The 13,954-nt window shown below is 45.8% G+C and overlaps 1 protein-coding gene across 1 annotated transcript in view; it reads right to left on the minus strand.

Moving 5' to 3' along the window:
- The window catches only part of MDN1 (midasin AAA ATPase 1), a 169,043-nt gene that overhangs the window by 32,967 nt on the left and 122,122 nt on the right, over window positions 1-13,954 (minus strand). Inside the window, exons 69-80 of the mRNA XM_049772304.1 lie at window positions 13,704-13,825; window positions 12,855-13,001; window positions 11,539-11,648; window positions 10,612-10,685; window positions 9,494-9,692; window positions 8,177-8,324; window positions 7,697-7,843; window positions 6,407-6,533; window positions 4,677-4,782; window positions 3,172-3,287; window positions 1,599-2,066; window positions 912-1,138 (exon numbers count right to left, since the gene is read on the minus strand). Coding sequence (XP_049628261.1) covers window positions 912-1,138; window positions 1,599-2,066; window positions 3,172-3,287; window positions 4,677-4,782; window positions 6,407-6,533; window positions 7,697-7,843; window positions 8,177-8,324; window positions 9,494-9,692; window positions 10,612-10,685; window positions 11,539-11,648; window positions 12,855-13,001; window positions 13,704-13,825 — 1,991 coding nt within the window. The remainder of the gene's footprint in view (window positions 1-911; window positions 1,139-1,598; window positions 2,067-3,171; window positions 3,288-4,676; window positions 4,783-6,406; window positions 6,534-7,696; window positions 7,844-8,176; window positions 8,325-9,493; window positions 9,693-10,611; window positions 10,686-11,538; window positions 11,649-12,854; window positions 13,002-13,703; window positions 13,826-13,954) is intronic.

The following is a 13,954-nucleotide window of genomic DNA, read 5'->3' on the forward strand; positions in this document are numbered from 1 at the left end:
TATCAGAGCCCACTTTCCAATCCGAGGGAGAACTTTCTGATCTGAATTGCTTCTCTAGCCACACACTGATGCACCCAACCCCACCCACCTCTGCAAGGCAAGGACACAAACAAAACAAAAATCACAAAATCACTGACAGCCAATGGGCACCACAGTTTCTGCCTATCTGAGAACCCTGCCAATCAACTACAGGAGAGTGTTCCCCCAGAATGTAAAACTGCCCTTTGTGGAAGACTGGGACAATCTGAGAGGGGGGTGGGGTGGGGGTGGGGGTGGTGGTGGGGGTGGGGGTGGTGGTGGTGGTGGGGATGGTGGGGGTGGGGGTGGGGGTGGTGGTGGTGGTGGTGGTGGTGGTGGTGGGGGTGGGGGTGGTGTGTGTGTGTGTGTGTGTGTGTGTGTAAGAGAGAGGTTGGGGGAGGCGTGTGTGTGTGTGTGTGTGTGTGAGAGAGAGAGAGAGGTTGGGGGGAGGCGCGCGCGCGCGCGCGCGTGTGTGTGTGTGTGTGTGTGTGTGTGTGTGTGTGTGTGTGTGTGTGTGTGTAAGAGAAAGAGAGAGGTTGGGGGGAGGCCCAAAATTATTTCCCCTCCCCAAAGAGGAAGTAGCATATAGCTTTGGCAAAGTCTTTGGACCCAAACTGGTCTAAAATGTGTCTAGAACAATTGGCCTTAAAACGCCATGATTAGGGCTGGAGCAATTACACAGTGGGTAGGGTGTTTGCCTTGCACGCAGCTGACCCATATTTAATCCCCAGCATTCCATATGGTCCCCCGAATCTGCCAGGAGTGATTTCTGAAAACAGAGCCAGAAGTAACCTGAGTGCCGCTGGATGTGACCCCAAAACAAAAACAAAAAACAAACAAAAAAAACTCTGTGATTAGCACCGTTTTCACTCCCTTAGCCATCTAGTCCATACCTCTAGGACTTCCTGAGCTCAGCAGATGAGTCTTCCAGATAATAAAGTCCTCTGTGGCTTTACTTATCTCTCGTCTTACATAGCCCAAGCTCTGAACTAAGGCCATTTGTGGGTCTGTTTGCTCATTTTCCATCCCTGGAAGAATGAACAAGGACTCTAGGTCTTGTAAATAAGCTGATACTTGAGATAGAAAGCTCAGCCCAGAAGAGCAAACTTCAAAATCTTTCCTGCAATAACAAGAAATGTCAGTGTTGAAAAGGGACTAATACAACACACTTCCAATGCCACCAAATCACACACACCTCTCTGCAAACACAAACAGATTTAAAGTCAAATACTTTTTGTTTGTTTTTGGGCTACACTAGGTGATGCTCAGGGGTTACTCCTGGCTATGTGCTCAGAAATCGCTCCTGACTTGGGGGATTGAACCGCAGTCCGCCCTAGGTTAGCATGTGCAAGGCTGTCGCCCTACTGTATGCGCCACTGCTCCAGTCCCTTAAGTTAAATTCATAAGTTGAAATCTATTAATTTTAAGATGTGCAGCTAGAAATATGATGCCACAAGGCACTTTGCTGATCTACTGAGAAACCAAGAACTGAAACATGATCTCTTTTATGTTTTCCCTTGATGAAGTTCTAAACAAGCACTCTACAGAAGAGAAGTCAAGTAAGAGTAAGAGGGTCTCACCAAGAGTAAAAGAGGGTCTCACAAGACTGCTGCCTAATCCTGTTGATGTCTGCTTTCACTGCCTGTAGGCTTTTCAGCATCTCAGTTAGTCTTGCATGCGACTCTTGCCAAAGCTGGTCCTGCTTCTGCATTCGGCAAACTGAGGGCAGCTGGCTTCCAGGGACTGGGGATTCGTAGCTTGGCTCCATCAGCAAGGGGTCTGGCATTACTCCACCACACTGTCCTTGGGTTAGCTCTGCTACTTCCAGGCAAGAAACAGAAGACTGCTGTCCTGCTGGGGTATCCCTGGCACTCGGACAGCACTGGAGGAGCCAGGAGAGCTGTTCGAGCAGAACTTGGCTCTGCATGGCCAGAAACTGCAGCTTCTCTGTCCACTGCTGCACCCCATCTTGTGGGGGGAAGGCTGTGGGGTAGACCTGTGGCCTTGTCAACCTCTCCTCAATCTCCTGCACACAGCTGAGGAGGTTCCTGTGCAGATAAATGAAAACACAATGGCGGCTTAGACATGGTTTTCTGGGTAGTGTTTGTTTGTTTGTTTTCCAGGCTCATTTGGTAGTGCTCAGGAGCTACTCCTGGAGAGGTGCTGAGAAAGGAAAATCAGACAACAGACCAAGCAATGCCAGAGATATAATGAAGGCTCTCTAAGACAAAGCAGTATTACTTCCCTGCCCACAGATTCCTGAAACTCCAGCGGAACAACGTTCTAAGAATAGAGACAACTTGAGCTGAGAGACCCAAAGCAGCACTACAGCTCTGGAACCAGCCCCCAGTCCAAATGTGGCACTTCTCGCAGGAAATTCACCCTTAAGCCAAGAGGAATTTCCCTACGTAATCAAGGAGAGGGTTCTCTAGGTTAAAAAACTAATCTGGACATGGCTCACATGGGCCACTTTGGATTTATTTCCCCGAACTATATACCCAAGTATGTCCCTGGTGAAATTCAAACACTGCCTAGAGTGCCCCCCCCACATCTGCAGCAGCAACAATAGTCTGCTTTAACATTATAAAGTATTCAACCATGACTTTAAGATTCCAGTACATGTTCCACACTTTGCTAGATTAAACCCCAGTAAGTGTAGTAGAATATAATCTGAAAATAGTATCTCCCAGCCAAGAATCCACTCTACAGCAGTTGACAACAGGTTTCCTACCCAACTTCAACTTTTACTTGTTGTTTTCCGTTGAGCAGCAGTCAAATATAAATATGGTTCAGCAAGTTACCTTTTTTAAAAAAAAGTCTAAAGTCAAATTGAAATCCCTAGAGACCAAGATGGCCCAATCCTGTGAGTACAGCCACTGTGCTCTCAGTCTCATGGATGGTTGGCAGGAAAGGCCTCAGTCCAAATTCAGGGCTAAGTTAGACACATGCAAAAAGGGTCCATGTCTCTGTCCAGAACTCATCCTCAAGAGAGGGTGCCAGAGGCAGGGCCACCAAAAGCAAAGGGCAAAGTACAAAGAATCCCCACCTACGTCCTTGGGTCTCAAATACCCTTTTACAATTCAGAATCCCCTCTGCAGCAGCTTTGAATTGACCTGGCCTTTCTGGCCACAGACCCAAGTACTAGGTCAGTACCTGAGAAGGATCCATTGCTCAGTCAATGTGGTCAGGGACCGTCGCTGGCAGATAAGCACCTTCATCAAATGCGCCGAGAAGCCTTTACAGCGCTCAATGCTGCCCAGGCCCATTTCCTGGTGAGGAAGAAGAGCATGCTGAAGACATCAATGGCAATTGGCACCAGCCACGAGGCACCCCACAAAGCAGTTCTGTCCCACCCAATACACTTGAGGGAGTAGCTAACTCAGACAAGTTCTGATGCTCTGCATATCAGAGGAACTAACAAGCTTTTGTTAGAGGTTCACCCCAATTTCCTGCCATAGATCTTTGGTATCTCAAGAACAAGAACAGACTAAACACCAACACTGCTATAAATGATCCCCTCACCCCCAGTTTCTGGGAGTTCGGGGTGGTGAGAAGATCCAAAAAAGGCATAAAGGTATCCTCAACTTCAAGTTTTTCTTTTTTTTTGTTTTGGGGTCACACCCAGTGTTGCTCACAGGTTACTTCGGGTCTATACTCAGGAATTTCTCTTGAAGGTGGTGCATCAGGGACAATATGGGGTGCTGGAAATTGAACCTGGGTTGGCAGCATGCAAGGCAAATACCCAAGCTGCCCTATATGTTTCCTATTTAAGAAGTAAAAATTATGGGTTCCAGTAGATGGTCTAGAAGTTAGGATGCATATCTAACATATGCCTGCATCAGATTAGATTTGAGGCATCCCACAGTCCCCCAAGCACTGATGAATACAAGCCCTGGAAACCTGCATTAAAAATGACCATTCAAATTAATTACCATTAAAATGACCTGGATATTTCAAAAGCCCCCTGCATTGAATTGAAAGTTCAGCTGGGGCCCGGAGAGATAGCACAGTGGCGTTTGCCTTGCAAGCAGCCAATCCAGGACCAAAGGTGGTTGGTTCGAATCCCGGTGTCCCATATGGTCCCCTGTGCCTGCCAGGAGCTATTTCTGAGCAGACAGCCAGGAGTAACTCCTGAGCACCGCCGGGGGTGGCCCAAAAAACCAAAAAAAAAGAAAGTTCAGCTGGCTGAGAACCTCCAAGAAGCCTCCCAGGTCTCCTGAGCACCACTTGAGAGCCTAGTGCCCAAAAGAAAAGGAAAAGTACATCAAATGTAAACACTCATTTGGCAAACACAACAGAATTTGATGAAAGATGCTCTCTGGTGTGACTTACAGTAATACAATGACTTACAGTGTGAAAGCAACTATGTTTCAGAGAAAGTTTAATCACCTCTACAATAAAGTGTCACCCCTCCCCAGACCTGAGGGCTGTTAACTGGGGCTAAGAAAGAGCCCCTTGGGACCGGGCGGTGGCGCTAAAGGTAAGGTGCCTGCCTTGACTGCGCTAGCCTCGGATGGACCGCGGTTCGATCCCCCGGCGTCCCATATGGTCCCCCAAGCCAGGAGTAACCCCTGAGCGTCACCGGGTGTGGCCCAAAAACCAAAAAAAAAAAAAAAAAAAAAAAAAAAAAAAAAAGAGCCCCTTCCCAGGTTCTCTACCTTGTTAGGAGCTGCCAGGGCAGCACTGAGCCTGGCATGCCGGGCAAGAGCACGGTAAAAATACTTCTGGCATCCATCCCATGAAGATGAGATTTCTGCAAGCAGCCTAGAAAAGAAATTAGCCTGAGTTAGTTCTTTAAAACCACTCTCTTTGTTACTACAACACAAAGGCAAGAGTATAAAGAGCTATTCCTGTGAGGCTCATTCAGTCAGACACACATCAATTCTTGAGGAAAGAATGTTTTCTATGATTAACATGGAAAATGGATGAAGACAGGTCATAAAAACAAGGCTTCTGGGGCCGGCGAGGTGGCACTAGAGATAAGGTGTCTGCCTTGCAAGTGCTAGCCAAGGAAAGATGGAGAGCAGTTCAAACTCCTGGTGTCCCATATGGTCCCCCCAAGCCAGGAGCAATTTCTGAGTGCTTAGCCAGGATTAACCCCTGAGCATCAAACAGGTGTGGCCCGAAAAACCAAAAAAAAAAAAGAAAGAAGGCAGGAAGGAGGGAGGGAGGGAGGGAGGGAGGGAGGGAGGGAGGGAGGGAGGGAGGGAGGAAGGAAGGAAGGAAGGAAGGAAGGAAGGAAGGAAGGAAGGAAGGAAGGAAGGAAGGAAGGAAGGAAGGAAGGAAGGAAGGAAGGAAGGAAGGAAGGAAGGCTTCCTAGATTACCCTGACAATGAAGGCTAATGGTGGTACATCTGGAGGCCTCCAGAAGGTAAGCAGGTGACAATAGATAAAGGAGAGCTAAGCACATGACATACAGCATAGACAGCTAACTCAGTGTGGAAGAAGCACAGGGAATGCTGCTCAAGCCACGATGAATGGGAAAGCACATGCTTTGTCAGATGCAAGATGCAAGCTATATCCAAATTTTGACCAAATGTGAGGGGCCACTGGCCAAGCCAGAGGTGTACTCTACCTGCTAACGCATATCATTATCATTTACAATCACTACTGAAATAGTTCCTGTCTCAAAAGCTAAGAGGTTCTCAGATTCCATAACATAGTAGAACTATTAAGATATTTGTGAGTGGGGCTGGAGAGATAGCACAACGGCGTTTGCCTTGCAAGCAGCCGTCCCAGGACCTAAGGTGGTTGGTTTGAATCTCGGCGTCCCATATGGTCCCCCATGCCTGTCAGGAGCTATTTCTGAGCAGATAGCCACGAGTAACCCCTGAGCAACGCCGGGTGTGGCCCAAAAACTTAAAAAAAAAAAAAAAAAAAAAGATACATGTGAGTGGAGAAGAGCTATAAATACGGCCACTCTCCCACAGATTTTCAACTGTATATGTAAATTAAAGAGACCTCAAACTGTAAAAAATAAAAATAGTTAACAAGGCAAAGAAGTAGTATTGTGAGCTAGGGGGAGAGGAGAGAAATAAGAAAGAAAATAAACAACGACTGAAGGTCACTGCTACCCAGGTCATCTTTCTAATAATACTGCAGAAAATACATTGCTTCACCAACTCTGCCTTTATTCGAGACAGGCATTCTACTTCTCTCACTCATTAAGGGGTTGAGAAGGAGGGGGCATTGGAGGTGGGAATGTTGCACTGGTGAAGGGGGGTGTTCTGTTTATGACTGAAACCCAACTACAATCATGCTTGTAACCATGGTGTTTAAATAAAGATTTTATATTTTTAAAAAAAGGTACATTGCTTCCTACTACAGGAAAATGTCTTTGCTTTGACTTAAACGATCTGCTATGTTCAAAGCTAAAATCATAACCAACCTAGACTCAGCTTCCTGGGAACTTCTAACAATAGACAACGCACTTCGAAGATCTAGAGGGTGAAGATGAAGCATCTCTTGAGGGTTCTTTGAACGAGCCCAGGTAAGGCCTTTGCGGTATGACAAACCTGGAAAACAAAAGGACATGTTGTATAAAGGATACTGGCAGGCCACAGCCCCTCCTCAGTGTCACTGCCATTTTAAGTGAGGCCGGGGGGCCACATGCCCTGCTCTGGTAAGAAAGCAGAGACTGGCTGTTAACACCTGCTGATGCAGAACCTGCCACTGTGACTGTGTCTCTGCAGGGCCCTCAGGGTCACAAGCATCAATCTATGCCATGTTGGAAGGGCAAGTGGATGAAAAGTGCAGTTTCTAACAAACCCTAGAACAAAACTGAAAATACTGAAGAACTGCAAATGGTCCTGTATTTTCATGAGGTGAGTGACAGGAACTCATGCAGTGGCATTTCAAACCCTTAAATGTCACTTCTTTCTTTGTAAACCTACTCCCCTTTCCCTTTCCTGATGCAGCAGTGATTTTCAGCTACAGTGCTTGCAGGGGGAGGGAGCACAACAGGGTGTGGTGTTCAATGAGGCCTGAGGTGCTGTGTCAGCTGTGGGGTTTGCACACTTGTTCACCAGGACTCGCATTCTTGGCCAAAGCATAAGTCATGATTGTGGTGCTCACCAGATTCTATCTACTGATCTCGGTGCTCACAACTGAGATACACAACTCAAGTGTGTGGGTTGTTAGGAGCATTTGGCTCTGTGCTGAGAAACCATTTCTTGCTGTGCTGGGGGACCATAGTGTTGGGGGAATCAAACCAGGGTCAGCCACATGAAAGTCAAGTGCTAAACCTGCGGTACAATCACTCCAGCCTCCCATTTGCTAGTAATGCCCACCAAGGATTGCTTCAGTTTTTTTTTTGTTTTGTTTTGTTTTTTTTGGTTTTTGGGCCACACCCAGTAACGCTCAGGGGTTACTCCTGGCTATGCACTCAGAAGTTGCTCCTGGCTTGGGGGACCATATGGGACACCGGGGGATCGAACCGCGGTCCATCCAAGGCTAGCGCAGGCAAGGCAGGCACCTTACCTTTAGCGCCACCGCCCGGCCCCGGATTGCTTCAGTTTTGAGGTGCCACACACATGGCAGAAATTGTGACGTTTGCAGGACCAAGGCTCACAATCAGCAGGGCTGTCACTGTCTGGTACGTTTGTGTCCATCATTTCAACTGTCTCTAGAACTTTCCTTCCAAAAGTTAAGTTCATGGGACTTGAAGTGAGAATCTTACCAGTTTTTGCCAGGTGCTTGAAGAGGTCTGACAGAGCTCGCTGCTTCTGCATGAGAATGTGCTTGGCTTCTGACCGCTGCTTCTCCTTTTCTGCAGAAGGGTCTACCTTTAAGCTCTGCAGCTCAGTCACAGAGGAGATCACTTCACCTGAGGGCAAACCATTTACCAAGGGGTTAATGTGCTCAAATCACCCCAGACCAAGGAAACTTTCTGGTGCCCCAGGATCAGATATCATTCATCTCTATGTCCTGGCTAACTAACCACAGTCCCTGGTTATTAGTAAAAACTCAGTAACAGAAGTGACCACAGAAACCTACTGCATTTCATCTTGACAATAAATAATCCAAATAAAAAGAATCTATTTCAGGAGTAAGATAGAAGAAAAAGACTCAGATAATACACCGTCAGTCTTTTGGGGTGACAGCTTCTTTCACTGGGGAAGTGGCACAACTTGCTGTTGCCCATGCTGCTGACACGTACCAGTAAAGTCATCAAGGCCCTCCACGAGCTGAGGCAGGCGGCTCTCCTTCAGAAGCGTAAGGCACACCTTCTTCATTCGCTTCAGGAGCACTGGCATGCGGCGCAGAAGTGGCCCCGCCTTGGGAAGAGCAGCATCCCTGCACTGTTTCTATGGAGCAAAGAAAACATTAGTCTGGCTGCCAGGAAACCTCGAAGCACTGACCTGCATGTTCAATTTTATTTATTTCTTAATAATTTCTTTATTTAAGCACAGCGATTACAATTATGTTCGTAGTTGGGTTTCAATTATATGCACAGTCCATTGTTTAATTTTTTTTTTTTTGGATCAAACCCTGTGGTTCTCAGAGGTTACTCCTGGCTCTGCGCTCAGAAATCACTCCTGAAAGGCACAGGGTACCATATGGGATGCCGGGATTGGAACCACCATCTATCCTACATTGGCTGTGCGTAAGGAAAACGCCCTATTCTATCTCTCCAGCCCCTGCAGGCCAATTTTAATGCTGACAACTCACCTCACACACAAAAAGCTCTGGTGCAGCAAATACTGAGTTCTCTTACCAGCACTGATGTCTCACATGAACAAGTGCAACATCACCCAAATACAAACTGGCATTTGATGTGGGTGTCTGAAAGCCAGAGTGCTGCTTCATATGGGTCCACTGATCTAGGACCCAAGGACCCCACTTCCAGCAGTGCTTTGTGCAAACCATGGGGAGGAGACTCAGGCTGATCTGTGGATGCAGCAGAGTGGATAACACAGCTATCACCTTTCCTTTTTCATTTTTTTATTTTTTTCAAATGTCTTGCCAAAGACCTTCAATTTCTGGGGAAGCACAGCTACCACATTCAGCTTGCTGTGCTGCAATGTTTTTCAGGCATGCCAGCTTCAACAGAACAGCCAGATTCTCTTCTCCTTCCTTCCTACTGTTTTCTCTCAACCCCCAATTGCTGAGAATCCAAATATTCAGAAAGAGAAAAACTTTCATTCATCAGGTACATCTTTTCATTTCTAAACTGATAGGGGAATATTCCCATGCAGAGGAACACAGGTACACAGATAAGCACAGCATTTATTCCTCATGGGCTAATAGAATATTTTTGGCACCAAGATCAACACTCAACTCCAGTATTCATGACTTCTGCTTTATTCTGCAGCAGATAAATTCTGTATCAATCAGAGAAAAAGATTTCAAAAGCACTCCCTACCCCAGTTTTGAAGACAGTGAGCACACAAAAAGCACTGGTTATATTAGCTGGCCCAGGAAGACAGGAGCGTGGGGTGGGGTGGAGGGCGGGAAGGATTTCACAAGCCAATACCTGTGCAGGTGCTGGACAAGCTAAAAGGGTGTCCCTTAGCACTCCATTCAGACTCTGGATGGTGGAACCCTCACTTGTGACGGTGTCTGCTGAACACGGCAGAAAGTCTAGCTGTTCTTCCTTGTCGTCCTCCACCAGGCATGGCTGGCAGGATTCACACAGCACAGCTTCAAATTTCTTCATGAATTTAAAGAGGGTCCTGACTCCACACAATGACAGAGAAAAAGTGGATGAGGAGAGGAAACAAAAGTGGCACACAGGGCCGGAGCGATAGCACAGCGGTTGGGCATTTGCCTTGCACGCAGCTGACCCGGGACGGACCTGGGTTCAATTCCTGGCGTCCCATATGGACCCCCAAAGTCAGGAGTTTTGTTTGTTTTGGGAGGGAGAGGTCCACACCTGGTGACGCTCAGGAGTTATTCCTGGTTCTACGCTCAGAAATCGCTCCTGGCAGGCTTGGGGGTACATGGGATGCCAGGATTCAATCCATCTTGAATCGGCTGCATTCAAGGCAAATGCCCTACTGCTGTGCTATCTCTCTGGCCCCACAGGAGCAATTTCTAAGCACATAGTCAGGAGTAACCCCTGAGAATCACCAGGTGCGGCCTAAAAAAAAAAAAAAAGACATACAGATGAACTTCTGCCATATCTTTTAAAGGCAATAATCACCTCAGATACTCATATTTTTTCTTTAAAAAAAAAAAAAAAACTGGTCAAGACTATCCACTTCCCTTTCTAAAAGCAAACACTGAAGCCAGGCTAGAAGTGAAAGTGGAAGAGTACCAGCTTCTTTGCACTTGGCCTGCTTTGTCTCAGGCACACCAGTTGTGTCTAAAGGTAGATTTCTTTATGGGGGTTAGGGTACTCCCTGGGAAGTTACACCCAAATGACCTCATACCACAGGCATGTGGGAGGCACAAACTTCAATCCTGGTACCACATGGCCCCTAAGCACTGCTGGGAGTGACCCTGAGTACCAATGAGATCTGGCCTCCCAAAAAGGAGACAAAATCAAAACAAACAAAAATATTCATGGCACTAGAACAATGCTATCTTTTTGCTAACACTATAGAGAAATTTGGACCTCTGCTTAGTCCTCCCGTGTGAAAGATAAACTACCTGTGTGTTTTTTCCACAGACTGTTTAATGGCCCAGAAGCTGACATCATTCCACCTGGATATCTTAACAAATTCCTGTAAGAGAAACAAAGCCAAAGGAATGATTTTACTATAAAGCCAGTCACATTCTCTTTCTTTCTAGATAATTTATTTACCAAAGACCAGAACCTATCCTCTTCCCAAACACAAGACTGAGTAACAGTGAATAAAAAAATGTCTGAAGGGCCCGGAGAGATAGCACAGCGGTGTTTGCCTTGCAAGCAGCCGATCCAGGACCAAAGGTGGTTGGTTCGAATCCCGGTGTTCCATATGGTCCCCCATGCCTGCCAGGAGCTATTTCTGAGCAGAGAACCAGGAGTAACCCCTGAGCACCGCCAGGTGTGGCCCAAAAAACCAAAAAAAAAAAAAAAAAAAAAAAAAAAATCTGAAAAGGGAACCATGTGCTAATCTCAAAGCAATGACAGAGAACTTCTATAGTCAATAGATCACTTGCCCTATTCCTGGCTTAGAAATCATTGATTATTTTGGTTCTTTAATCCTGCAGGTGTGGTTCCTCAAGGATGAAGTATCAAGAGGAAAGCCCTCCTTGGAGGGGGCTCATGAGCCTGGGCAAGATTGAGAAGTGGGGTGCTGAAGGTCACATCCAGTGGTGCTGAGGATCAAATCTAAAGCCCCAGAATGCAAAGCAAGCTGTCTGCATCATCTCCCACCCTTGAAAAGCCTTTGACAGGAGTCACTGACTCAACTAAGTAGGCCAGCCAGGGAAGCAATGCCACAAAAGGGAAGCCTTGTCCAACTAGACAGCTGCAATGCTCTTCCCCACTCCCCAGAATCCACTGCTTCACTGTGAAATAGAAAAAGGAGCTAAATAATAGAAATCTGCTGTTTTTATTCTTCCAAGAGTGATCATGACAGTTGTTCATCTTACTTTAAGTTCTTTTTCTATGGGGAAACGAAGTTCCAGAATTTTAGCCTGGACCCGGTCAAAGAACTGCTTGTAATAATGGTACAAATTCCACAATACACTGCAAAGTGCATCTGAAAGAAATAAAAAGGAAACAAACCATCACGGCTGCTGTACATGCCATGGGCTCCATGTGTGGGCTTCACACTAGACACAACCCTCCTTCATTCCGCTTTAGGACCAGAAATCACCATATAGTATTCACAGGCAAGAGAAAATGGGTAATAAGGAGTCCAAGTTCAACAGGCCGGGAGAAGCGAGCTGCCAATATCCACAACTCTAGGCACCTTTCAGGGAATATTTTACTTGTGCTTTGATTCTTCAAAATAATGAACCCAGACTTTCTGCTAAAATTACTTCAAACTCTTTTTCTGAATCTGACTAGAACATCAGCAGAAGGTAAGCCTGTTTTGAAAGACACTGAAAAGCCAGGTTCACCCTGACAGCAGTGGATACAGTCTACAAGCATTTCACAGTAATAAAATTTTCAAGTTACTATGGTAACAGTGACTGAGAGTTTCATACAAAGTTATGTCATTTATGGCAGTGTCTTATCTTACTAGATCAAAGAACCAGTAAAGACCTGGATGAAGAAAAAGCTGAGCAGGACACATGCACCATCAAGAGAAACGATGTGATGATTGAGCCCACTGAAAGTTCCTGAGTTTTCTGCCTAGCAATTTATTTCCATCTAGTTCACTAGCCAGGCCTTATTTTATAATTAGTCTGGCCTTGGCTTTAATATTCTTTTTTTCAGTCTAATGCAATTCACAGTAAAATGATGATAAAAAATTAATTATAAAAAACATAACCAGGGACCAGAGCGATAGCACAGAAGTAGAATGTTTGCCTTGCACACGACCAATCTAGGATGGACCTGGTTCAACTCCCAAGTCCCATATGGTCCCCCCAGCCAGGAGCAATTACTGAGTGCATAGCCGGGAGTAACTCCTGAGCATCAATGGGTAGTTATATATAAAAGAATATTGTTTAAAACTAGGCATTCAAGGCCGGAGAGATAGCACAGCGGTAGGGCATTTTGCCTTGTAAGCAGCTGACACAGGACCAACGGTAGTTCGAATGCCAACATCTCATATGTTCCCCCGTGCCTGCCAGGAGCAATTTCTGAGCACAGAGCCAGGAGTAACCCCTGAATGCTGCGGGGTATGGCTCAAAAACAAACAAACAAAAAACCCCTAGGCATTCAAAATACTCAAGTGGAAAATTCAATTAGTGCAATATAAGGGAACAGGTGAGGGAGAATATATATGTAATCTTACCCTTTCCTTCCACATGTGGCATCAACAGAACATGGCAATGAAAAACGAGTAACATCTGCAGTCGTACGTGGAATTCTCCCAATGAAGATCCTTCGATAAATGCTTGCAATGTGTTGACCAGCAACATCAGGCTCATCTGTTTATCATCTTCACAGATTCAAAAAGGAAAACACACATGTACCTGCAACCACCCCTCTTTCCTTGAAGGACGGCTGTCAAGCAGAGGCCATAATTAAAGTGGAGCTTTGAAGGATGGGTTATGGTGGAAATGACAACCTGGTTGTTTGAAAGCAACAGCTGCAGTCCAGGTATGTGTCAAGAGCACTCACAGTAAAGTATGAGTCTGGATTTCGAGTATTTATTAAAGTAGAAAACAAAACACTTTTAATTCAAGTGTTAAAATGAAGTGGCTTTTTTTTTTTTATGCTACTAACAGTGATCAAAGATCATTTCTGGTGGGATTGGGGACTGAAATGGTACCTGAATTCTACATGTGCTCAACTCTCTGTACTCTCTCTCCAGACCCTAACTCAAGCCTATTATCTACTGCTTCCCAAGATGGTCACTTTCTTTGAGGTTTGTCTCATGGTCGTAGCCAAAGGGAAGCCTTAGCTATGACCAGTTTTCTAGACTTTGGACAAGTCACTTGAACCAGCCTGATTTTCATTATCTTTCCCTCATTAAGAAAATAACTACACAGCTTCCCTGACCTCTCATTAACAGTGTGTGGTGAAATGATACATCCACAAGAGAGGGGAGGGGGGAAGGCACCACACATGACAACATCCACATATCGAATGCTAAGTTTGGAACCTCTAAGTAAGCCAGGAATTTGTGGACAAGTGTTACCTTCCAGCTCTTCTGTTGATTCCTGCATGTATCTCTCTATCATCTGGTAAATGGAGAACCAGTACTTGGTAGATCTCTCAGTGTGGCGCTTCATGGTATTATCCAAACTCATAGACCAGCAGCTGAAACACAGAAGGAGTCAAGGCAGCAGAGGAAACCCACTTAAAATATCTGAATGCACAGAGGTTATATTTGTTCACTATTCTCTCCTCTCAGATAGACATGGAAGAAAGCACCCTGTTTGCTGCCTC

Source organism: Suncus etruscus, chromosome 4 (genome assembly GCF_024139225.1).
Source record: "Suncus etruscus isolate mSunEtr1 chromosome 4, mSunEtr1.pri.cur, whole genome shotgun sequence".
Classification (NCBI taxonomy): Eukaryota; Metazoa; Chordata; class Mammalia; order Eulipotyphla; family Soricidae; genus Suncus; species Suncus etruscus.